At 37.0% G+C, this 27,198-nt stretch overlaps 1 protein-coding gene across 2 annotated transcripts in view; it reads left to right on the forward strand.

The window, feature by feature from the left end:
* Positions 1–27,198, forward strand: part of KLHL1 (kelch like family member 1) — a gene marked incomplete at its 5' end in the record, with an annotated part of 257,350 nt that overhangs the window by 64,494 nt on the left and 165,658 nt on the right. For both annotated transcript variants that reach the window (XM_080561214.1, XM_080561215.1), the window contains one exon: positions 12,395–12,577. In XM_080561214.1, coding sequence (XP_080417340.1) covers positions 12,395–12,577 — 183 coding nt within the window. The remainder of the gene's footprint in view (positions 1–12,394; positions 12,578–27,198) is intronic.

Genomic DNA, 27,198 nt, shown 5'->3' on the forward strand with positions numbered 1-27,198 from the left:
TCTCCCCTCTTTTAGTTTTAAACCATTCCCCCTTGTCCTATCATTATCTTCCCAAACAAAAAGTTGCTCTCCATCTTTATTATAAGTATTGAAAAGCTGCAATGAGGTCTCCCTGGAGGCTTCTCTTCTCCAGGCTGAACATCCCCAGCTCTCTCAGCGTCTTCATAGGAGAGATGTTCCAGCCCTCTGATCATCTTCATGGCCTTCCTCTGGACTCGCTCTAACAGGTTCACATCCTTCTTGTGCTGGGGGCCCCAGACCTGGATGCAGTAAGAAAATCTGAATTCTGCGTTTTGTGCTTCATTTTGGGTCAGACTTCAGATAAATATGTAAATATATATATATAAATCACAAACATATTGTGGTACTGAAATGATTAGGATTAAAAAAAGTTAATAATAATAATGCTTTTTCTATTGTATAAGGTTGGCACCAATTATGCCACATGCTGCCCTGTAGCTTGATGTAAGTCTATAGTGGTTTTAATTCCATACTTACAATTTTGCATATTAAGGGCAGTTAACTTCTATTTGTGTGTACCTACCTTTTGAATTCAGAGGTCTAGCACATCACTCTTGCTGCCTGTTTTCAGACTCTGTAGATAATAGTTGCTTTTATAAAGACTGTGTTAGACCAAAACAATATTAGTGGCTAGGTTTTTATACTAGCATACATGTATGTAAAAGACATTTGACCTTTTTCATATTGAACATACTATGAAGAACATAGCTTAGATTAAGAGCAGGGTTTAATAAGAGTTAGTTGTTATAGAATATGTAGTCCTAAATCGTTTGCCAGTTCAGTTCCCAGGGTTGAAGTCATCCTGTAGTGTAGAAGCTGAATCTGTCAAATTTATTGTAGACACGATCCTCTGAATTCTCATTTTTAATTGCCGTTTTCAAAATTAGTAAAAAATGTATTGACAATTCAAAACAAGGTGGCAAAATGGCATACACTTTATGCCTTTATTTCAGATGTATCTTTCCCACTGGTTTGCAGATGCAGGCAGGCATGTCAGGACTGTGAAATTTGTGAGCATCACCCAAAGATGTGACACTCTACAAGTCTGTAATGAATAGCAGGAAGAAATTATATGCTGCTAGCTACTGAATAGAGTGCAAGCTCCCTAAAAGCTTGCCTTGCAACAGGATGTTTGAAGGATTATTCATACAGGTTGGTGGTGGGGTGGTTGTGTGTGCATTTATGTGTGTGTGAATTGATTTCCCCCTTCACCAAGTGCAGTACTTAAACAGCATTTTGAACTGGGATTTTTCAAGGAGTCATCCTCCTGTGGTCTTTAATATGATTTCCATTGCAGTCATAGGGTGTTTTAAGTTCTGACGTCCTACCTATGCTGTGGAATACAGTAACAAAACAGTAACACACAATACAGTAACACACTGAAGTTTTATTGGAATATATGCTAAATAAAATAGCAATACAGTACTTGCTTATTCTTTTTTGTATTCCATGACCATCATTCACATATGTGATTTCTGTTTTCATAGAGTACCTGTATCATAAATTAAATGCTGGAAGAAAATGTCTTGCAATAAAAAACATATCTGCATCCTTGTTTATCTGCATCTTCGTGCACACTCTGAATGAGTAACTATGTCAGCTAATTTACTTATTTTATTCATATAGATATAGCCATTTGCCATAACAATATAGTTCATGTATAACAGTAGCATCTCTCTTAGGCATAACATAATCCATCCATTCAGGAAATTCAGCACTGTTGTAAGAAAGGAAGCAAAAGTAATTTTAAAGGTATCCACTGTGGCTGTGGCTAGAATAGTGTCTCTCCTACTCCATAAAATGGAGCATGCCCTCTTCTCTTTTTTTATTTTTTATTTTTTCTTTCCCTCTATTGGTATTCCCACTAGTATCTGGGGCTGCTCATTACCATCCCTGGAGGTATTCAAAATATGTGTAGATGTGGTGCTTAGGGACATGGTTTAGTGGGAGACTTGTCAGTTAACGTCAGGTTAACGGTTAGACTCGATGATCATAAAGGTCTTTTCCAACCTTATTGCTTCTATGATTCTTTTAGGATCTGAATCTGCATTATTCCTACAGCAGTTATAGGGCTAACACAGAAGAGTGCTACTACGTCAGTGGTACTGGTATCAATTTTATTGTTGGAGAATTACACACCATTGGTATCTGCAGCTAAATAATTTAGAGGCAGAGTTGTCTGAAAGGTACAGAAGCTTTCCCTTCACAGGATATTAGAGGAGTCTCCTGAGTGTTTTTTGCTTCAGCAGTTTCTGAACATACAATCTTCAGTTCCTGTATTTGTAAAACTCTCATTTTGGGGGGAAGTATGTGCATAAATGATATGTAATAATAAAAGCACAAGTAATTTTATGTGCAGAACTTCTGGATTAAAATATTAATCTGATATCAGTTCCTTGTTATACTTGTCTGAAGCCATGCTCTTTATTTGCTCTGCCTTTGGCAGCACATTAGTCAGTACAAAATTCTACTGTGTAGAATTTCATGTATCTGTATAGCATAGGGAAGTGAGCTGTTTAATATTCATTATTTCAATGACAAATTTCAGAAATTCAAGTCAATACAATATAGTTGCATCTATCGTAATATTTTTATAATTTGAAATAATAAAACTTTCAAAGAATGTTATTTTGTCCAGCCATTAAAATTTAGTAAGACCCTGTTATCAAAGACAGTTTGCCACTTTCAGTTATTAGCCTTAGTTATATTCTCTGTATTCACTTACTTGACTTAAAATCACATTTAGCGAAACTCTGAATCTTACCCATGACTAAGTGAATTTGAACGATGAAAAAAAATGCAAAAATAAAATCAATGCAAAATGATTATTTAAGAATTATTCTGAAATGCTTAACATAATTTCTTCTTTATTAAATGAACCAAAGTTAGTCTATCCACATTAATTTTAATACAGCTATATTTTATCTTCAAACTAGTTTTAATCATTCATCAAATTATCATTTCTTAAAACAAACAAACAAACACCACCACCACCAACAACAACAACCATACTTTCAATTTCAATTGACCTCACAGGAAGTTTATTTTTATTTGTGAGAAGCAGATTTGGTACCAGGCACATGACCTGAATCTCTTTGTAGAGATGGAAGGACAGTATTGCAGCTGCTCACATTTTTTTTTTTTTTTCCCCTCCACAAGGGGCACTAAGACTGTGCATAACAATATCCATTCAACTTCATCTTCAGGCTTAAACGCATAACAATATCCATTCAACTTCATCTTCAGGCTTAAACTCATTCCACTTTTTATGTTATTCAGGGCTAGCACATTTGACATTCACCACCTGGTAAAAGACGACGTTGGGGGGATAAGAGAATTATTGTAATGTAATAGGAGAACTATTTTGGTATGTTATGTTTGAGAAGTCTAAGATATTCAAAAAGGTTCAGTGCAGATCATCATCTGGAATAAGCCATCACAACCACTTGGCTGCAAGAAAAGTGTGGCAATCTATGTTTTGTGTTCCCTGGAGTTTCTGTCTTTGCTAGTGCTGCTCAGCTGATAGTGCACTGTAGTACAAAATGCAATGCCATAAATTTGTTGAGCTGGTAAGAAAGGAAAAGGAATCACCTCTCATTTCCAGTATTGTATCTGTTTTTTGGTTTTCTTCCTGCACCTCTCTACTTATTGCTACTTTTAAGCCAAAGGAATGAGTAGTCCTCATGAGAACTTAACTTCTGCAAGAAGAAAGGACAATACATCTCCAACCCATCATATTTAACTACTCAGGACAGCAGTATTAAGATCCTTTATGACAATCTTTACCCTTTGTCCCACTTTCCAATCAGTAACTTCCACCGTAATTTCTATAGTTCTATCTTGTCTAGGTCTGCCATGAACAGCTACCTCATGAAATTTTTTACTTGGTAGTTTTTGTAATTGAAACTAATTGTTATTGCATTCATTAATGGATAGGATCAAAGAAGGTGAAAAAAAATATTAAAAGGAATCCATGAAATTTATAATAATGAATAAAAATAAACTACAGAAAATTGTGTTAAGAACAATGTATAAAGAATATAATTTCGGTGTTATATTTTAGAAATGGGAGGCCTTCAACTTAGGCAGGGAAGTAGAGTTTAAGTTGAAATTGTAACATTGAACTTCTGAGTCATAATAATATTTTTCATTCAGTTTTTGGTAGAAAAGTGGAATCAAATATGCTAGAAAATATTTAACCAAAGTATTAAAAAAGTTTTATGATGATAATTATGTATTCATAATGAAGACAGTGTTTCCATATTGCATTATCAATTGGGTAATTAAAGTACGCATGCACTGCAAATACTTTATGAATACTTGATTCATGTATTATGGTTTCTTGCTTTATGTATTTGTCTGCCATAAGACCTTTGTAGTCCATAAATCAACAAATTAACAATTCTTTTTTTTTCTTTTTGACTTTTCATTTATTGTATTTATTTATATTACATATGTAATGGGAAGCAAGAAGTATGTTAAATATAAGGAATTTAATATGGTCATTGACACAGATTTATTTGTTTATTATTCATACTTGGAGTTAAAACCTTTAACTGAAAATGAATGGTGAAAGAGCATAATGATTTTGTTGGGACTGGGAGGGAAGAGGAAAGAATGCATGCCAGAAGATGCAGTAGCCTTACTCCTGGTCTGAAGCTAAACTGATTCCTTGCAGTAGGAATTTTGTCTACTTCTCTGATATTAAAAGGAAAGAGAGGGGAGGAAAGAAAAGCAGCTGGGCCATACTGTGATGAAAGAGGCTCTCTTGAGACTTGAACTAGAAATAGAAATACTAAGAATAACTCAAGGAAAGGTTGTTGAGCTTCTCAGTTGTTCTCCAGTAGCATATATATTCAAAAATTGAGGTGACCAGTGACATCTTTCCTGGTTTCTGTTTTTTAGAAAGAATGGCTTGCCTCCTTTCGGGTGAGTGAATCATTGTGTAGATTTATATGCATCTAGTATCTGGTTGCTGGGCTTTATGCTTATAAGCTCTCTTTTTCCTGTATCCCCCACAATTAAAAATAATAATAAATTCAGTCAGCAAGATTCAACATGACAAAAGACTGTTAGAAATATGAATGTGGAAAATACACCAGTAAATTTCCAAGTCAATAAAGTGTATCTAGGAGAAGTATACATTCATTTCTGTTAATCATGAGGTTTCCAATACCATCTAGAACAAAATATTCCTTCTACATGGGCATGCAAAGCTGAAAAGGCCATGAATACACTGTTAGCTGTGTGGGGGAGACAAAGCAATCCAGCAGATTGTCAGCATCTTTTCTCTGTTATTGCATAGAAATATTATTTAAAGTAAGAATAGGTCTGCCTATTCTGAAAGAAAAGAAAGAAAAGAAAGAATAGAGAGAAAGGAGAGAAAGAGAGAGAGAGAGAGAGAGAGAGAGAGAGAGAGAAAGAAAGAAAGAAAGAAAAAGAAAGAAAAAGAAAAAGAAAGAAAGAAAGAAAGAAAGAAAGAAAGAAAGAAAGAAAGAAAGAAAGAAAGAAAGAAAGAAAGAAAGAAAGAAAGAAAGAAAGAAAGAAAGAAAGAAAGAAAAAGAAAGAAAGAAAGAAAAGAAAGGAAGAAAGGAAGAAAGGAAGCTTAATTGGTGTATTGGGAAAATGTGGCAAGATTTTGCAAGGTTTTGGTAGCATGGGGGGCTGAAGGGCTGGCCTCTGTGGGGGGAGCCCAGCCCCATGTCAGATCAGAGCCAGTTTTCAGCTGGCTCCGAAAGGGATCCGCGGCTGGCCAGTGGATTTGGTTGGGCCTCTGGAAGAGCAAATTTAAGAAAAAGAAAAGCTGCAAGAGCAGCTGGGAGGGAAGAGTGAGAACATGTACAGGAAACAGCCCTGCTGACCCCTTGGTCAGTGCAGAAGGAGGGCAGGAGGTGCTCCAAGCACTGGAGCAGAAGTTCCCCTGCAGCCTGTGGAGAGGCCCCTGGTGGAGCAGGCTGTCCCCCTGCAGCCCATGGGTCCCACACGGAGCAGATCTCCACGCTGCAGCCCGTGGAGGAGCCCCCGGTGGAGCAGGTGGATGTGGCCTGGAGGAGGCTGCGGCCCATGGAGAGCCCCCGCAGGAGCAGGCCCGGGGCCGGAGCTGCAGCCCGTGGAGAGGAGCCCACACAGGAGCAGGGGGTCTGGGGGGAGCTGCCGCCCGTGGGGGACCCATGCTGGAGCAGTTTGCTCCTGGGGGATGGACCCCATGGTACGGAGCCATGTGGGAGCAGTTCTTGAAGAGCTGCAGCCTGTGGGAAGCCTCCGGAGGATCATTTCCACCCCACGTGGAACAGGGGCAAGGAGTGACCATGAGCGGCGGAGATGAAGTGTTAGGGACTGACCGAAGCCCCCATTCCATGTTCCCCTGCGCCGCTTGGGGGTAGGAGGCGGAAGAGGGTGGATGGGGGAAAGTGTTTTTATTTTGCTGATAGTTTTCACTGCTCTAGTCTGTTATTAGTAGGCAATAAATTACATTAATCCCTCTATGCTGTGTGTGTTTTGCTAGTCATGCTATCTAGTGAGTGATCTTCCTGTCCTTAGGCCCATGAGCCTTTTTTCTTCATGTTTTTCTCTCCCTGTTCTTTTGACCAGGGGGAGTGAGAGAGCGGTGTATAACTGAGCTACCTGATAACCTGGAAAAATTACAGTCTGAACAAACTCTTCCTTCTCTAATCCTACTTCTACTTTTTTTTTTTTTTTTCTCGGTAGTAAAGAAGAAAATACATTTTTCTCCATAGAAGCAGTTTCAGTATAGCGTAGTGGTCCCTTCTTAGTGTCCTACTTATTTTTCAGAAAGGCTGCTCAGTCAATTTGTCTGAGGTCACACGATAAACTGGTAGCTAATATTTTTTTATTGAGGCTTGTAAAACTCATAAGAAGCGCAGATATGCAGAACAACAGTGGAATAATACGTATTTTTGCTAGGCATACAGACTATATGTCTATACATACATGTATAAGTCTGTACATAGTGTCTGTATTTTTTCTTTGTGGTGTCCAAAGAATAAGTTTCACTATGAGTAGTAACGCAATTTACGATGCAGTAATTTCTGTTGCCATTTTAGTTTTCTCATCCTGCAGTATCACCCTTTGATCCCCAGATTACACATTATCTGTTGAATGACAAATATGTCATCCACATTGGCCTCTGTTTAAAAATACTATTCTTGCGTAGAAAAAGAATCTCAGAAACAGCAATAATGCATCTCTGAGCTGAATTAGTGTAACTAAAAAGTCCTATTTGATGTTCTGATTATTTTTTTATCTGCTATTCTACCTGACTTTGTCTGTTATAAAATAAATTTCTAACATTCTGCTGAAACTCCTGGTATAACCCTCAGCTGCAAATATAATTGCTGGTAGTGTAGTGAAAAGCATGTCTTTTGATCACAAACAGAACTTCAAACTTACTGTTGCTTTACAAAAATGATTTAAAGGCTTTATAAAACTGTCTTTTTTGCATTTTTGCAAATGATTAGTAACGAAATTCATGACTTTTGACAATCTATCTCAATTTGGTAAATGCAGTTCCACATTTTATTGATTTGTAAGCATTCATTAAACAACTTTTAGAGAACAATTTGTGAAGACTTTTTTGTGTTTTTACTTATTATAAGTTTATAATAACATTTATTATTTCTTTTTATACTTTTGCAAATGTTAAGTAGCAAAGCCATAGTTTTTTGTTTGTTTGGTTGGTTTGGTTGTTGTTATTGTTGTTTTATTATTTATTTACCGTATTATATATACTCATTAACATTGAACTGTTCTGGGATAACTTTGCATGATCAATCCTACATAAATGAAAAGGAAAAAAAAAAAAGTAAAATAAAGCAGGATTTTGTATTCCAGTAACAATGAAATCATATGACATTTTCTGAGTAAAGAATTCTTTACTTGAGGCAAGGCTTTCAATAGAAGGCATGAGAAATAAATTCCAATTAAGTGAGCGAAATACCCAAGTGTTCTGTAAAGTACTCTGTATGGTGTTTAAGTTCTACTCTTTTCTGCACCTCAAGAATGAAAACCATTTCTAAATCTAAGCCTCTGTTTTCAAAGAGAAACACAGTTTAAAGTCATATGAATTCTCTTATTTCAAAATTTGTTGCAGTTGGTGTTTTTCCTTTTAATACCTATTCAGAATACAGTTTTAACTACTGATGTTTACTATTGCTTTATTCAGACCTTTGCAACGCAGGAGTGGAGTTTTACTAGTGTTTACTACTTTTCAGTTTCCTGAGAAGAAAGATACAGGTAGTTAAAGCTACCTGTACCTCTGAAGTCCGTTTTTCCTGGTATTTTCTCTTTAATTCCCTTTCAGCATTATTGTAAGTGAAGGGTTTTCATTTTGGTATTATTTCTGTCATAGCCTATTTATGTGTAAAGTCAATGACCAATAACCAAGGCTGAGTAGTATGTTATTTTTTATGAGTAAACAACTGTACAAGATGCAGGGGAGAGCAGACTAGATATCTACGTAATAACAGTAGGATACTAACTGGTATCTTAGATATGTTGATATCTTCTGATGTTTTATTTCTGCTCCACTTGAATAAATCTAAACTTGGACAAAACGACCAGAGGTCTTAAAGGTGAACTTGGTCAATATGACCAGTCTCTAGGAGACCTTTGGCTAGGATGCATTTTCCTTTTTCCTTACAGTGGGATGAAGAGATGTTAAATTGAGGGAAAAATCAGTACACACTATTATACTGGGATTTTACAGCTGTTTTACCTGTTCTTTCAAAGTAAGGAGGAGGTAAAAGTTGATTAGAGAATAGCACTCTTGTTCAAATCAAAATGTTTTTTTCTCAGAAAAGAGGAACACTGTGTAGTCAGATGCTGTAGATCCTCAGAGTTAAACTTTGATTTCTGTTTTCTCCCTTTTAAGATCCATTAGGCTCTAAGACTGAATTTCCTCATCAACAGTTTTGGGTTCTTCTTAAACCATTTCTTTTTTGAGGACTGCATGTCATCCTGAACTCTGAAAATTAGTCTGTATAAAGTTGCTGGGGTAATTTTTTTCCCTTTCTGTTTTACTTGGTATTCATTCTGGTTTCCCATTTCATAAGGAAACATTTGAGATTATTGGTCATTTGCAGTGTTGATAATTATTGTAGCCCTTTTATTTTTCTCAACGTGTAGTATCCCTTCAGTAGCATGGTCATAAATTTGTGGAAGGTTTGGTTTTCTTATTTCTTTACTGTTAACCGAATTGTTTAAACATAAAAAGTGTTTTAGACTGAACACTTTTTCTGTTTGAAATTTTGTAATGAATGTTTGACATTCCCACAGTAAGTTCAGGTTTTGTACTTACCAACTAAGAAAATTACGGGAAAAGCCTATCTGGAGTCTTTTATGTTCAATGATTACAGAATAAGCTTTCCATCCATTCTGAGGTATGAAAGTACTAGAAAGTGTTTTGAAAAATTCAGACTCTTCAGGTGAATTTGTGCTGGGGTTCCTGCAGAATGCAATCAACAAGCGTCTCATTGAATATGTAGTTTAGATTGCCTGCACCTCAACAAAAACAATATAGGCAAACAGGAAATGTTGTTTTCATATCACTAATTGGTCATATAAATGCTTTTCATGAACTGGTACAAAATTAGTGGTCTTTGCTCTTTGAAGCTCTTTAGTTCCTATATTAACAAGCTGCTGATTGAATTTAAAGGATTGATATTGCAGACAGAGCATTTGTAGTGAAAAAGAGTTTCTCAAAAAGGATCAGTAGCAGACTTTTTATCTGGGCTTTCTTAGAAAACAAAAGATTAACTTATTGTCTTCTACTAAGCTTATTATGTGCTAGTTTTTGGGATAGTAATTTAAAATGTTCTGGGCCTTCAGAGCTTGTTTTTGGGTAGCCATTTAATGACTTGTTAAGTGGCAGATATACTGATGAATTTGAGGGTAGAAAGTGTTGTTTATAAATGGCAAGCAGGCAAGAGGACAAAATTTGTGTCAAACGCTGTCTAGTGATTCAAAGACAAAATGACAAATCTCGTTTCAGCCCAATCTAACTATATAGAACTAGCATAAAAACAGAAGTTTTTCTGACCTGAAAAGCGTAGCATGTTTAGAATAGCCAAGAGGCAGGATTAATACCTTATCTGTTCAACTGTAAGCTGACTTAGACCAAATTCTGATTTAACAAACAATATGAATCCATTCAGACCTGCTCATTCCTGTTGTTTTCCTTTCTCAGAATTGTTGCTGTTGTCATGTCTAAATTCCTTGGAGGAAGAGTAGAAATGTGTCTGTTTAACCCTACCGACCTCATTTATTAGGCACTGATTTCTTTCTTGTAAATTACTTGTCATTCTAATTCTTCAGCAATAAAACTGAAGAAGTATGCATACAGCCACGACAAAGCTGAGGGAAAATAATTGAAAGAATAAGTTGAAATCTCTTCCAACTTCCCATACTAATGAGCTCCATCTTTACATTTTTATGTGAAAATATTTGTTGATCATCCAAAGATATGAAAATAAATTTGAATTTCTGTTCAACATGATTGGCAGTCCAGATAGGACAGGAACACATATAAGCAGATTATGTCACGTATGGAAATAATACATTTATTGTATTCTTTAGGGGGAGCTCATAAGAGGTATCTTGCATAAACTACTTGAACATATAACATGGTGAATATAACAGAATTAAGGAAATATTCTTTTCTAAATCACCAATTCATAACTGCTTCTGTTGATAAATTATGGCTAATAAAGTTTTGCCAGTTCAATTTCTTATAGACTCTTGGTTTATACCCAGGGTAAACCACCCACCCAGTGGTTCAGGGTCACATATATGGTAACCTTACCAGCATATAAATAGCAATATTGATTAATTTGAAACAGATGATGATTTCTCAGGGTCCAATTTAATTCTATGCAAGTGACATTAATGTGGGTAATAATTTTAAAAGGTAACTTACACTAATACCTGTATATGACACAGATCAGGGGGTGAGATACAATGGTAACTGAGTTGGTTCTGTGTAAAATTATCTGCAGGCCACCTCCAATTTTTCAGGCTTCTAACTACTTTAAAGGAAGGTTGTGAAATGTAGCAATTACTGTGACAGAAAGATGACCTAGCCTTTCCTCTTTTCCCATGTAGACCCTCATACAATAACTGTAGGACATTATGCAGAACACCTTTGTACAAAAAATAATTCAAAAATAAATCACTGATATATGTCAAAAGTAAATACTGTTTTTCTAAACCATATTATAGTCCATCAAGAGTCAGTAAAAATATTAAAGTTTTTTTTTTCTAAATAACTGTATTTCATATTATCATAACAGCTGATTTTTTAATTATCCGTATGCATTTTTCAAATGTTTCCAGCACCAGGATTGCAGACAGCATTATCTAATAGGTCTATTAATACTGTTCCCAATGAACTCAAAGTTTATATAATGAAACTGCTATGTTATTACTGTAAGTTATCAAAATTACTTACACTCTCTCACCACAAGATACATAAAATCCTGTGGCTTTCATTTGGAAAAATCTCATTATGTATTTGTAAAAGAAGGCACTTGTCTGTGTCAGGAATTATTTTGAAGTACATAGTTTCCTCAAGGGCTAGTGCTTGCTAGCAAATTTTCTTATTTTCATTAAAGTTCTGAACCAGAATTGCTGAACTGAGTAAATTTGAACTAAGTAAATATGACTACAAAGTGAAAATATATTTCCATTTTTCTCCCATTTCTATTTTTTTTTTCAGTTTTTGGAATTGTAGATATCATTGTCTTTGCTGGCTAAAGTTGCATTAATAAGCCTTTTAGCTAAAAAGTTGGTTTGCATTTTATCATTATGGAAATATTCCCAATTCATCACATGTAAAATCAATTGGAGTTTTAATTTTCTTTCCCGACTGGTAAAATTTCCATGTTTTTTCCATTATTCCTTTATCTTGTGGATGCATATTAATGATGAAACAGAAAAATAAATAACTCTTTAAAATATTTTTGCTCTAAAATGCTAAACATATGTAAAGAGCCCAGTCATATTCTGATAATGAAGATGCAGCTGTTGTGTTAACCTTAACATGAATATACTGAACATCTGTTTGTTGTTCATATTTGTATTTTTAGTATCTTTATCAAAGAAGAAAGAAATACATTATTTCCATGTCTGTGCTAAAAAACAAACAAGCAAACAAACGAAAAGCCCTCTTTCACTGTGAAAACTTACAACTCGTCCCTTACAGTGCAGTAAAAATTTTCCATCTTGTATTTCTGATGATGAGAATTGGGAAGGATGCAGTGATTGCTCATATCTTCTAGAAGTTTGCAATGAAGTCTAGACAACACCTAGACATTTTGGTCACATCTTATCAACACAGAGTTTCTTTTGTGCTTTTCAGACTGTCAGCAGCCAGCCATCCCCTGTCACGTCACTGTGACATGGATTCGAGTAGTTCTGAGGAGTTCTACCAGGCTGTTCACCATGCTGAGCAAACCTTCAGAAAGATGGAGAGCTACCTGAAGCAACAGCAGCTCTGTGACGTTATTCTGATTGCTGGGAATCGGAAGATACCTGCACACAGGTAGGATGTAAACACAGGATATTGAAACTGACAATAAATATTCTGGATCTGCTTATTTCTTAGAACAGGATTTTCTGTGGCCCCTTATGTATGCTTCCCTCTTTTTTTTATACAACACAAAAATAAGTGACTGCAGAAGGTGATATTTGAAGGTTGGGCATTTGAAGGTCTTGTGGTTTAACCCGGTTTAACCCGGTAGGCAGCTAAACACCACACAGCCGTTCGCTCACCCTCCCCCCTCCCTCTCTGGGATGGGGGAGAGAAACGGGAAAGTGAAGCCGGTGAGTTGAGATAAAGACAGTTTATTAAGACAGGAAAATAATAATAACAATAACAATATCAATAACAATATCAATAACAATAACAATAACAATAACAATAACAATAACAATAACAATAACAATAATAATAATAATAATAATAATAAGGTACTACTACTACTAATGTCTACGAAACAAGTGATGCACAATGCAATTGCTCACCACCTGCTGACCGATGCCCAGCCTATCCCTGAGCAGCCGGCCCCCCACCCCGGCTAGCCACCCCTATATATTGTTTAGCATGACGTCAGATGGTATGGAATACCCCTTTGGCCAGTTTGGGTCAGCTGTCCTGGGTCTGTCCCCTCCCAGCTCCTGCTGCACCCCTAGCCTGCTCGCTGGCAGGACAGAGCGAGAAGCTGAAAAGTCCTTGGCTTGGTGTAAGCACTGCTTTGGAACAATTAAAACATCAGCATGTTATCAGCGCTCTTCTCATCCTAATCCAAAACAGAGCACCCTACCAGCTACTAGGAAGAAAATTAACTCAGTCCTAGATGAAACCAGGACAGAAGGTCTTTTGCACAGATTTCAGTAGTTCAAGTAGCCCTCAACTAGCAAACTTTCTATTATGGGTGTGCCAAACTCTTCCTGCTCTGATGGTGTTCATCTGTGAGAATGGAAATTTCTGAAATTAGATGCTGTACAGATACACTGAACACTTTTCAGCTTGAGATCATGACACACCAATAAGCCCGTCATACAGGGTCTCTCAGACATGTATAGTGAAATAATACTGAACACCACGTTCATATTAATTGTTTATTTGAATGAACTTTAAAACGTCTTAATTACTTGCAATGATAAGTATAAAAATAATATATAATCATTTTAAAAATTCTAAGATGATCTACCCCATCCCTGGAGGTGTTCAGTACCAGGTTAGATGATGCCCTGGGCAACCTGATGTAGTGGGTGGTGTCCCTGCCTATGGCAGGGGGTTGGCACTAGATGATCTTTGAGGTCCCTTCCAACCTGAGCCATTCTATGGTTCTATGATCTGGTATTAAAACCGCCAGTATATATGAAACTGCTTGATTCTGGATTGTAATTGGAGGTTAAAATTATTTGCTTTATTTATTTGGTTATTTGGTTATTTTACTTATTTGTTTATTTGGCTATTATTTGCTGAGGTTTTCATTTTGGCTGTAGTCTTTGACTTCATACAGACTAATGAAAATGGACTCCTAAAATTTAGATTAAAATACACAGCATGCTTTAGAGTTTTAAGGTAAGAAATCAAATACTTTTGCAATAAAACTCTCTTGAAGGCTGCAGCCTACAGGTGAACTGTTCCTTGCCTGTGCTCTGGTTTCTCTGCTGAGGCAGTAAATCCAGAACAGGACTATGGTTGCCCCTTCAGGAAATCCTAAACACAGCCAATATATTTTTGAATTCATACATTAACTTTTTGGTGTAGAGGAATACAGTAAGGTCACCTTGTCAACTTGAACATTGCAAAGATGGACATTGAAGATGGACACAAAGTTTTACAGAAAGTTTGCATATTATATATACCAAATTTCATAATGAGAAAAAAAAAAGTGGAATATGCAGGGCTGAGAAGTCAAAAGTATTGTTCAAATACTAATAAGTAAAAGCAAAGAGAAACCTTCATTAAAGTATTTAAATAGCCCCAGTAATTAAAATGAATGAGAAAATAACACCACTTAACAAGCAATAACAGATCTAGGTAGTTTGCAGCACAGCTGAAGCAGAGTCCGTGTAGTTTCAGATTAGTAGCTGTAATAAACATAGAAATCTTTCTTCTCTTCTTTCTGCTCTTTTCATTCTTAAGATTTTGTTTCTATTCTATAGTGTTAAGAGATTCCATTTTTACTGTTTCTGTCTTGGCTTGATATACTCAGATTCCCAGATGCCAGCAAAATCCCCAGTAATTTCTACCCACTGAGCTGGTAACTGACTCTGCTCCTGTGTTCCAGGCTTTTTACCACTATTAAAATGCATCTGACACCTTATGCACCCCTGGTAGTTGTCATCTGATGTTGCTTTTATCTGAAACACCAGGATTTTTCCCTTATGGGTATAACAAGTACAAAGAGAATAATATTAAATTTCAGTCTTGCTGTCCATCTACATTTACAGTGTTCCAGAGCTGCAGGATTTGCCTTAAGGTGCTTTCCATCAAGAAAAAAGAAATAGAGGGGTAATGACCGAAGGCCTTCTAATCTGTGTCCAGTTTTACATCCCTATATATTATTGAATTAATGGAATTTTGTAGAAAACAAGAGAAATTGGTTGTTCTTCCTCGACAGTTACTTGGTCTATTTTTGCTTTTCATATTTTCCAACACAGATGAGATAAAAAAAAAATAAAGCAAATGCAGTGCCTGAATCTACATTCTTAAACTGGATGGAAAAAAATACCTACTAGATACACAGGAATATTATGGGTAGTTTTCCCTGTTAAATATAGTTTATTTAAAATACTCAACTATGTTTTTACCAGTATATTTTTTTGCCTACTTTATTTTGGTAAACTGCATAGTTTGTAGAGAAAGAGACAGAGTAAACTGCAAGTTTTTCTTTTAATTAGTTTAGCTCATTCATCCCAATATTTTTAAGACAGCTGTTCATGTTTGTATTCCTCCCTGTCAGTAGTAAATTTAATTTCACATTTGTCATTTCAATTCTACAGCATATCTAAATCCTTCTGGAGCTAGGCAAATACCTTAATAACGAGAGGATTGACCATGAAATAATAACCAAAATCTGATTTAGATTTTCTAATAAACCTTCAGACAACTTTCTATTTGATTTTCTACTTCTCTGTAGTCTGCAGTCAAAAAAACAGATATCAAAGAATTGGCCAAAGAACTGTTGAATTATGAAGAACTGAAAACCTTATGTTCTGAATAAAATGAAATGTTGTCCAACAAGTAAAAATGAAGAGAAGGGTGTTCTGAATTTTCTGTTTATTTTATAGTGTTTGCTCTATTTTGTTTTAGACAGGTGTAGCTGAACAAGCACAGAAGAAGGCTTTCTACTTATTTTTACCTTGGCTGTTAACAGTCCCAGAATATAATTTTATTTGGAAGAGAACTACTAGAGTCTGATTCAACATCCTCTGTTCAAAGCAGGTCCAAGTCCAAAGTTAGATTAGCCTGTTGAGGGTCATTAAATAGTGGCATCTGTGAAGGTTCCTCTTTTGACATCCTCTTCCAGTTTCTGATTATCCTCATTGTCTTTAGTGATCCAGCATGTAGATTCTATTCAGATTTGCTCCATGATCTTTTTGGTTCAGGAAAATCCGACTATAGTTACCCACATCTTTCTTCCTGAGGACAGAGACATGGAAATAATCTTTTTCTCAGTCTTGAGAAACATCCCACAATTGCCATTATCTGTCAAAGAAAAGAGAACATCCTCTCAGTGACATCGTTGAGCTCTCTCAGCCACTCCTCTTTGAATATATCCTCTCTGGTCCTATGGACTCATCTAATTCACTTAACTGCTCCCTGAGTACATCTTCCTCTGTCGAGAGTGATACTTCATACCCTACACATCCTGCTACTAGACATAAGGACCTGAAAGCAGACTATGTAAAAAAACGAACAGACTAAACATTGACAGGTCCTGTCTATTATTTTTTTTCCAAGGGTATTCAGAAGCATATCCAGCAGAGTGCCCCCTCTAATTAATGTTTTATGGAAAGTAGGATAGATAATATTTATATTGTATTCCTAAGAACATATAATAAGACTGTTTGTAGAGCAATGGATGATTGGTATATGTGGAGTTTATAAATTCAGTACTACATGTTAAGTAGAACATTTCCTGTACAAAATTTATAAAATCTTATCCAAGATAAAATCAACCCTTATCAACAAAAATCCTCCTAAAACTACTTTATTTGGGGCAAATTAAAGCATATTACAAACCATCATTCATACTGAATGCTAATAGAAATTAATAAAAACAAAATACTCAAGATTATTGCCTAAAATTATGATTTTTGCTTATTTTCTCCCCTTTTTAAAGATTAATTTAAAAAAATGCAATTAAAATTAATTTTAAGATTAATTTAAGAAAATGCAATAGATTTAGTATGCTACAATATAGTGCAATAAGAATCAGTTTTTGAAACCAGGGCAAAACTTTCTCTACTTTTCAATAAAAAGTATGAAAGTGATATTTTTCTTCATTTTCCTCCAATTTAGGAAACATCAAAATGGCAGTGTAAAAAAAAAAAGCAGAGTTTTTTTTTTTTTATGTAATAATGTAGTCTCAATAGTTCTATTTCTATAAAAGTTAAAATTCAGTTAAAGAAATGCCAGAATATTGCATCAAAAGAAGTGAAAGACAAAAAAATAGTTATTCTGCTATCAGTTCTTGTGGATCTCTCTAGACACCTCCACAGTTTGTAACCTCTATGTCATTTCTAGTTTAATTCCTCATAGTAATTATTCTTTTTTTCCTATCTTCCAATAACTTTCATAGGAAGAATATCAGGCAAGCTCTGGCCATGGCCTGAATGCTGCCGAGGTAATTTTTGGCACTGCTATTTATTTCATTTTTGTTCTTTTTTACATTTTTATTCCTCATAAATAAGGGTAGAATGTTACACTAAAAGGTAGATCATAAAACATTATCATGGAGCAATAGTTTCCCACTTGGAGGTACCACACCAAACTCTTAGTCTTATTATAAGAGCTTTTCAGTTTTTGGTGACTCAAACAACTTTAAAGTTAGTATGTGCAGAAGCTTTTTGTTGGCTCCTGTACTGTAATGATGAGAAGGCATTAAGAAGGGATACTGAGAAAGTAGGAAGACCTGTAACAGCCATTCCAGAGGGGTAAAGTAAATGACTTTTAAATAAAGTTAAAAAAGAAGTAAAATCCAATTTTATTTCTGCATTGATTTAACATGTAGAGATAATAATAAAACATAAAAATGTAATATACCCTAAAGAGAAAAAATGCTTAGTAATAAGTTCTCCTTTCTTCTGTTATGCTGCCACACTATTAACAGTCTCTCTTCTTTTAATAATGTTATTAACATAGAGTTTTTAGTTTCTCCATTCACACACTGGAGATGCATAGTGTTTTTTTTTTTCATTTTCTTTATTTCATATTTAGATTATAGCTTCTTCAAGACAAGAAACGTAACTTCAAAGTGCTTGTAATGAAAGAAACTTGGGCATTGCTGTTACAAAACAAACAAACAAATAAAAACACTCTAAACGATACTTTCTACCTGTATCCAGGTTGCAATCAGTCAAATGCAATTGCATCTAGATGTCTAGTTGCAGTTGCAACTAGATTGCATCTAGTAAATGTCATCTGAAACACATACGAACACACACAAAAAAAGGGAGTAGATGCTGTGCAGAACTACGGTGACATAGTCAAAGCAATCAAAAGTAGAAGAAATTTTTTAATTAAGCAATAATCTCATTCATCAAAAGGAAAATAAAAATGTAGATTGCCACAAATAATTTAGATGTTTTGAGTAAATGTAACTCACTCGAATTGCATGGCATTTCAATACTGTAGTTTCAGTACAATACAGCTGCTGAATAAACTTCAAAAAAATACTGTAAAGAAAACAGATAAAGTCAAGGTAAATGATTGATAGGCCTTTAAGATTTGCATTGGAGAGTTCAATAAAGCCCTCAGTCAGCATTGCCTAAATGTTACAGGCAGCTCTAAATTCAGGCTCTGGTTTAAACCATTAGTTAAAATTTGACTGCTTAGAACAATACAGGGTGTCAATGTTAGCAGAAAATAAGTGTTACAAGTTTAGAATCTACCAATTCGTATTCAGTTAAAAAGCTCCCATATAACAGAGAATGAATTGCAATATAAACAGAAAAATCAATGAAAACAAAAAATGAAAAAAAAAACAACTACAAAAATGACTTACATCTTCAACTTGCAGTTCTAACTTTCACTGCACTTGGTTAAATAGTGCAGTTAAAAAAAACACACCAGATTTTGAATGGAAATAGACCAAGAAATCAAGTGCCTTTTTTTTTTTTTGGTTGTTGTTTTTTAAAATTTTCAGTTATAGCTGAGCTTATCATGAGAAATCTGAGTTGCTCTGGTGATTTGACTTAATATCAAACAAATGTAGGCATCTTAGCTCTCCTAGATGTTCAAGATAAGGTGCAGGAGGGACTCCTACTGTGGCAGTAAGAGTCCGCATGGCACAGAAGGGGTAGGGGATATATGTCAAATAAATAAATGCTTTAGTATGACTACTCAAAGCTTTCTGCAAGTATTTGAATGGAACGTGAAAAACGTTTGTATTTTTCCACTCAAAATTTATTTTTTTCATCATAAATACTAAAATAAACTGAACCCTTTATGGATAGTCAGCTCTAATGTAGCATAACATTTACTTGCTATCGTCCTGATAAGTTTAATAAATGTTTTTCAGCAAATGGCAATGTATGTTCTCCTTTTTAGTTCTCTAAGGAGAGAGGCCCACTTTTTCAATATATTTTGAGTGCTACTACAGAGAGGTGAAGTTTATGAAAATAACGGCATCATTAAAATTTTGAGATAGAAATTGAGAACTCAGAAAAGAACATAAGAAGTTAAGCTGGAAGGAGAGCTAAAAAAAAAAAGGCAGAGAAAGAAAGTTGGTATAAAGGCAAAAGTTGAAAGAAAGAGAAAGCACAATATCCAGGTCTAAGACTGTTTATTGCATTACTCAGTAACAGACGCTTGTGAAAACAAATTTAGTTGATAACATTTTTTTTTTTTAAAGAAAGAATATTTCCTGATACTGAGAATGGCATTAATACTTTCAAAGGTTTTTCTTTGGTCTCCACAAGGAACTCTTCTGTTTTTATTTGTATATAAAAGACATTAAAAATCTTAAATTCATATAACTGTATACTATTTAAAGATTTTGCACAAGCATAAATTGGCCTTGAATTGTGAACATTATTTTTGAAAATTTGAAGTTGGTTCTTCAGTTAAATTTTGGTTTCAATTTTGCCATGTGTGTAACGTTACCATAATCAGTGAAGGTCTATAGTGTAAGTTACCTAGGCACCTGTGTCTGACAGTAACTGAGATGCCCTAAGCCATCTGAGGGAGCTGGTGCCGATGACACAGTATATGGAAAGTCCCTGTGGAGAGAAGGTTGGAGTCTAAGAGCCATCTCATTCATTTACTTGTGTTTGATAACTCAGTTGAGCCCATAGTCTGGAGCATGGAGAACTGCTGACCAAGAGTGTGTCTTCTTCAAGATTAACTGTTTAGCAAAATGTAGACTCCACCAGCAGTTATCAACTAAATTTCAGTATTGTCACACTTCTAGCCAGGAAGATAGAATGGAGGGAGACCAAATAGCATCAAATTGTATTTTGTTTTTATATTAAATACAGGAATCCACTTTCTCTAACCTAAAATATTAAAGGAAAAGGTGAAAATCAGTTTGTAAGCTACCTACTGTGACTACCAGGACCACTATATATCTATGTTGCTCATTGTTCCCTGGCTCATGCTGATTTCTGAACCATGCTCAAGAATGAGCCAAAGCTGCACCAGAGCTCTTCCAGGACTGTGTATGTTGTTTAATAATACAGATGTTGGCACATGGCATCCAGAAATGTTCCACTGTCCTGTTCAGTTTGAGTTCAGTTTGAGGGCTCAGTATTAGGGCCAGTCCTCTTCAATATCTTTATCAATGACCTGGATGAGGGGATCAAGTGCACCCTCAGTAAGTTTGCAGACGACACCAAGTTAGATGCACGTGTTGATCTGCTCGAGGATAGGAAGGTTCTGCAGGAGGATCTGGGTAGGCTGGACCAATGGGCTGAGGCCAACTGTATGAAGTTCAAGAAGGCCAGGTGCCGGGTCCTGCACTTGGGGCACAACAACCCCAAGCAGCGCTCCACGCTGGGAAATGAGTGGTTGGAAAGCTGCCTGGCAGAGAAGGACCTGGGAGTATTGGTTGATAGTCGGCTGAATATGAGCCAGCAGTGTGCTCAGGTGGCCAAGAAGGCCAACAGCATCCTGGCTTGTATAAGAAACAGTCTGGCCAGCAGGGCTAGGGAAGTGATTGTCCCCCCTTTACTCGGCTCTGGTGAGGCCGCACCTCGAGTACTGTGTTCAGTTTTGGGCCCCTTTGGGTTGAAAGGTCTTAGAAAGAAATTAATGAGCAGCATTCAGCTACCTAGTCTCCGAGATTCCTTGGATCATGCTGCCTGGCTTTCACCATGTGGTCTGAAGGGTTCAATGTTTTCATAGGTTTGCACCAGCCCCTTACGGATGAATTGGATGGCCTGAAATATCTGAAATTGGCACGTGACATCAGTGTTTAAGCAATTGATTCTTTTCTCAAATTGAATGGTTTAAAGGAAAAAACAAAAACAAAAACAAAACATAATGTTAAAATAGAATATATATATAATAATTAAAAAAATAAAAATAAACAGAATTAGATTAAGATGGTGACAACTTTGCAGCGAATAGGTAGATATCATAATGACAAAGGAAGCCATACAAGAATAACTTGAGTCAGCAAGACATGACAGCCTGCCACCAAAACAGAGGTTGAAGATCACATACAAGGACACAACCAAACTGAACTATATGGAGGAATGAGGAATGAATTTGAATTAATAATGATGCTATGTTGTATCATCTTTGTACAAAGAAGTTCTAGAATAAAAGAGGAGGATGACAAATAGACCTAAAAAAATTCTAAATGTTTAAGCAGTCATTTATTCTAATGACTTCACATATCTACCTCTGTACTTTCATCAAACCTAAGGTCTATGTTTCTGACATTTCTTCTGATAGTTCAAAGGAGCTAAAACTAAACTTTTCTTTCTCCTGAAAGCTTTTTACCACTTTTTCTTTTGGAGTTATAGTGAATAAATATAATCATTAAGCATACCAGTAGAAGATCATAGTGGATTATTTATGATACATTCAAATATATATGCTATGTCTGAATATGTGTTTTTTCTTCGGGAGAAAAGCACTGAACTCTGCATTGTATTTGTATCATAATGGATCTTTATCAGCTCTTATCTTCATCACTGTGACATTTTACCTCTTTTCCCCATTCCCAAATTTTGATAATCGCTTAGATTAATATTTCTGTCTTCTCTCGCTCTTTTTTTTCATTCCTCTACTGGTTCAAAACAGCACAGAGTTCAAAGTACTGGCTGTAATAACAGATACCTTTAAAATTAACACAAGGACACAAACTGACACAGGTAAACTGTATTAGACAACATATTTTGTTATCAAGTCTAGCAGCTGTGGTATGTATATTACTTGAAGTCTCTGGAAAAAAGAAAAAAAAAACTATTACAGACATTGTGTGCTTGGTGAATACATAGTGGAAATGACAATGTCAGATTTGTGTAACAATCCTAAAAACATTGTGTCAACTTAAGAGATGCAATGGTTGCAAAATCATGTTTCAGGATCAATAGGATCAATATCAAATATTGATCAAAGGATCAATAATAAGGATCAATTGACTGTATTTGCACTTAAATGTCTGAGAGACAGTGAAAGAATTAAAAGAAGAAACAAAATGGAATAGAATGTGTCAAAAGGCATGGTCCCGAGGGCAAACAGGGCATCAATCATGTGTGGTGGTTTTACCGGACTAGGCAGCTGAACGCCACAACCGCTCTCTCACTCCCCCTCCTTAGATGAGGAGGGGAAGAAGTAAAGGAAAGAACAACTCACAGGTTGAGATAAGGATGATTTAATTAAAGGAAAAAAGAAATAATTATTAAAGAAAGATTATTATTAATTAAACAATTTAACTAAACAATTTAACTAAACAATTAACAATTTAACTAAAGGGGAAAAAAAAGAGGGAAAGGGGAAAAGGGAGGGGGAAAGGGAAAACTAAACAAAACAAGTAAAGGCTATGTGGAAGTGCAGAGGAAAGAAATTACTCTCTACTTCCCACAAATGAGCAATGCTTGACCACGTCCTTGAAGCAGGGCCTCAACGCACGTAGCCGGTGCTCGGGAGGAGGACAGACGTTTTCACAACGAGAGCCCACCCCTCCCCTCTTCCTCCTTTTTCCACCTTTTATTGCTGAGTGTGACATCATATGGTATGGAATATCCCTTTGGTTGGTTTAGATCAGCTGCCCTGGTGATGTTTCTTTTCTCATATCTTTGCCCACCCCTAGGGGGGTTAGAGAGAGTCCTGATGCTGTGCCAGCACTGCTCAGCAGCAGACACAACACTGGTGTGATACCGTTGCTGTTTTAGCTACGAGTGCAGAGCACAGCACTGTATGGGCTGCTGCAGGGAAAGTTAACATCCCAGCCTGACCCAGTACATCATGTAGATGGTGTAGATTATCAATATCACTTACAAATTGTAACTGAGATATCTGTTATATAAAATTGAAATGTAATAAAACAGTATTTGACAATAGACAGAAAGGAACCTGCGGAAGGATCATTAGAGGCCGCACCTTGAGTATTGAGGCCGCACCTCGAGCACTGTGTTCAGTTTTGGGCCCCTCGCTACAAGAAGGACATGGACGTGCTCGAGCGAGTCCAGAGAAGGGCGACCAAGCTGGTGAGGGGTCTGGAGAACAAGTCTTACGAGGAGCGGCTGAGGGAGCTGGGCTTGTTCAGCCTGGAGAAGAGGAGGCTCAGGGGCGACCTTATTGCTCTCTACAGTTACCTTAAAGGAGGCTGTAGCGAGGTGGGGGTTGGTCTGTTCTCCCACGTGCCTGGTGACAGGACGAGGGGGAATGGGTGAAAGTTGCGACAGGGGAGTTTTAGGTTGGATGTTAGGAAGTACTTCTTTACCAAAAGGGTTATTAAGCATTGGAACGGGCTGCACAGGGAGGTGGTGGAGTCACCATCCCTGGAGGTCTTTAAAAGACGTTTAGATGTAGAGCTTAGCGATATGGTTTAGTGGAGTACTTAGTGTTAGGTCGGAGGTTGGACTCGATGATCTTGAGGTCTCTTCCAACCTAGAAATCTGTGATACTGTGATACTGTGATACTGTGTGAACTTTCTTGTTTCAGGTTTAACCTATTCTCTTTAGAATTCCATATGCCTGTCTATTGGCTTGAGAAGATTTTATTGTTTTTTTTCTCATTTGGTTTTATTATTACTATTTTTTAGCTGTTCTAGACAAAATTGACTTTAAAATAAGTTAGTTTATAAATATTACTCAGATGGTAAGGAAGAAAAATGTTATCATGTAGTTCTGTCCTTTTATTTCTCAAAAATGAAATAAGCATGTGGGACAGTAACAATAACAGTTATAACAGGAAGTATGAGACAATTTATTAATTTAACTTTCATATACTCACTGACTGCTTCTTTGCACAATAAGTTTACATTTCTATTTTTTAGATTTTTTTTCTATTTTTTTTCATTATTAATGAGCTAATGTGGCACTTCTGAATTGCTAGCAAGACTCTTGCCCTATGATAACACTTCTGAGTGGATACTTAATCCCAAATTAACGCAAATATTGTTTCCTGTTTGTTAACTGCACAGGAGCAGATTTCACTTACAGAGAGGAGGAAAAAAAGGAGATTTCACTTAGAGAGGGAGAAAATCACAGAAAAACCCACAATATTTGCAATATTGCCTTTTACAGATTTTTTTTTTTTCTGTGTAAAATTTGTATCTTTTTTTCAGTTTGGCAGATACAGGTATCGATCGAAGTCTATACAGACATGTATATGTTTTTATATGTGAAAATTAAAAAATATATATATAAAAATCTGTGATTTTGAACCCAGTCTTCTGAAAAATATAAAAATTCACTTTTGAATGTTTGAGTGAACAGTGGAATAATTCACACAAAACATATTTTTGAGAATTCGGTTTTCAAAGATGCATGAATTCAGGATACTATTGAGACTTACTGCTTTTATGTACTGTTCAGATGACTGATACCTAATTTGAGAATTTTGTTCTTACTAATTGAGATCTATTAGCCTCTTACAGCCTACAGATACAGAGATTAATCAAATAAAGTAATTTTACAAAGTTAGAATTGACAGATCATCCATTTTTTTTTTTATCTGTTCCATGTTCAGAGTAATCTCATGGCTTGCAATGAAGGCACTAAACGTCTCTGCTTTGCCTATGTCCTTGTCTGTGAGGTGACCATCCCCATTAAGTAGTGGACCTATGTTTTCTCTGGTCCTCCTTTTTCTATTGACATATTTAAACAAACAAACAAATAAACAACAACAACAAAAAAAACTTTTTATTGTCTCCCACGGAGCTGGCCAGCTTCAACTCTAATTGGGAGTTGGCCACATGAATTTTCTCCCTACAAATGCAAACAGCGTCCCTGTATTCCTTCCACATTGCCTGACCCTGCTTCCAGCAGCCATACACTTTCTTTTTATGCCTAAGCTCCAGAAGAAAATCCCTGGTCAGCCAAGCTGACCTTCTGCCCCGCCTACTTGACTTCCGATAGTTTGGAATTGCCTAATCTTGTGCTTTTAGGAGGCAGTGCTTAAAGACCGACCAGTACCGATGGATGCCAATGCCTTCAAAAGCAGTTTCCCGGGGACCTTGCTAGCCAGTTCCCTGAGCAGCCTGAAGTCTGCTCTCCTCGTATCTAGGGCTGAAGTTTTGGTGGCAGTTTTCCTCCTGTCACCAAAAATGTTAAAACTCAACCACTTCATGGTCACTATGACCGAGACGGCCACCAATTGCCACGTCTCCTGCAAGACCCTCTCTGTTCTCCAGCAACAGATCTAGGAGGGCATCTTTCCTAGTTGGCTCCCTTAGCACCTGCACCAAGAAGTTATCATCAAGGTGCTTTAGGAACCTCCTGGATCTGCTCAAGTTGGCCGTGTGGCAATTCCAGTTGACATTTGGCAAGTTGAAGTCCCCCATAAGGACAAGGGCAGTTGATCTCAAGGTATTTCTTAGTTCCACAAAGAATAATTCATCGGTGTCGTCATCCTAGCCAGGTGGTCTGTAATAGACTCCCACAATGACATCCTCCCTTTCCTCTTGTGGCAGGACCATAAGAGAAAAGGCAGGCCCCAAAGCTTGCATTCCATCCCCTCACAAAGGACAATGTAGGCTGGCAGCCCTGGTCCTCTGGCACACATAGCTGACCCCAGCCCCAGCTCCTGGTGCCACCTGGGATGTGTGGCACATGAAAAACAGATGAAACAAACCTCCTTAAGGCTTTAGAGATGAGTGTTGCCTTCGCTCTCCAGAAGCTCTCACATTCAGTTTTGTTTTCCGAACTGCTGCCATGGCCCTTTAACAAGTACCTTCTACCATTTAGTACACCATTTCTGCTTTTGCAACAAGCCTTCTGTTCACAAACAGTGACGGACTGGTGGGAGATGTGGTGGTCGGGAGCTGTCTTGGGCAGAGTGACCAGGAAATGGTTCAGTTCTCTATTCTTGGTGAAGTCAGGAAGGGGACCAGTAAAACCGCTGTCTTGGACTTCCGGAGAGCTGACTTTGAGCTGTTTTCCTGGTTCCAGTTAGGACAGAGTTAATTTTTCCTCATAGTAGCTGGTAGGGTGCTATGTTTTGGATTAGGATGAGAAGAGCGCTGATAACATGCCGATGTTTTAATTGTTGCAGAGCAGTGTTTACACTAAGCCAAGGACTTTTCAGCTTCTCGCTCTGTCCTGCCAGCGAGCAGGCTAGGGGTGCAGCAGGAGCTGGGAGGGGACAGACCCAGGACAGCTGACCCAAACTGGCCAAAGGGGTATTCCATACCATCTGACGTCATGCTAAACAATATATAGGGGTGGCTGGCCGGGGTGGGGGGCCGGCTGCTCGGGGATAGGCTGGGCATCGGTCAGCGGGTGGTGAGCAATTGCATTGTGCATCACTTGTTCCTTACACATTATTATTATTAATACTATTATCATTATCACTATTATTATTATTGTTATTATTATATTCCTGTCTTAATAAACTGTCTTTATCTCAACTCACCGGATTCACTTTCCCGTTTCTCTCCCCCATCCCAGAGAGGGAGGGTGGAGGGTGAGCGAACGGCTGTGTGGTGTTTAGCTGCCAGCTGGGTTAAACCACAACAGCTGTTCAGGACACTGGCTGGCAGAGTCCCTTGGGAGGAGGTTCTGAAGGGCAGAGGAGTCCAGGAAGGCTGGGCACGCTTCAGGAAGGAAATCTTAATGACTCAGGAGCGGTCTGTCCCCACATGCCCAAAGATGAGCCGACGCGGAACTAGACCGGCCTGGCTGAGCAGAGAGTTGTGGCTCGAGCTTAGGAGAAAAAAGAGGGTTTATAATCTTTGGAAAAGAGGGCGGGCTACTCAAGAGGACTATAAGGATGTTGCGAGGCTGTGCAGGGACAAAATTAGAAAGGC

The sequence above is a fragment of the Anser brachyrhynchus genome (genome assembly GCF_964034855.1).
Source record: "Anser brachyrhynchus genome assembly, chromosome: 1".
Classification (NCBI taxonomy): domain Eukaryota; kingdom Metazoa; phylum Chordata; class Aves; order Anseriformes; family Anatidae; genus Anser; species Anser brachyrhynchus.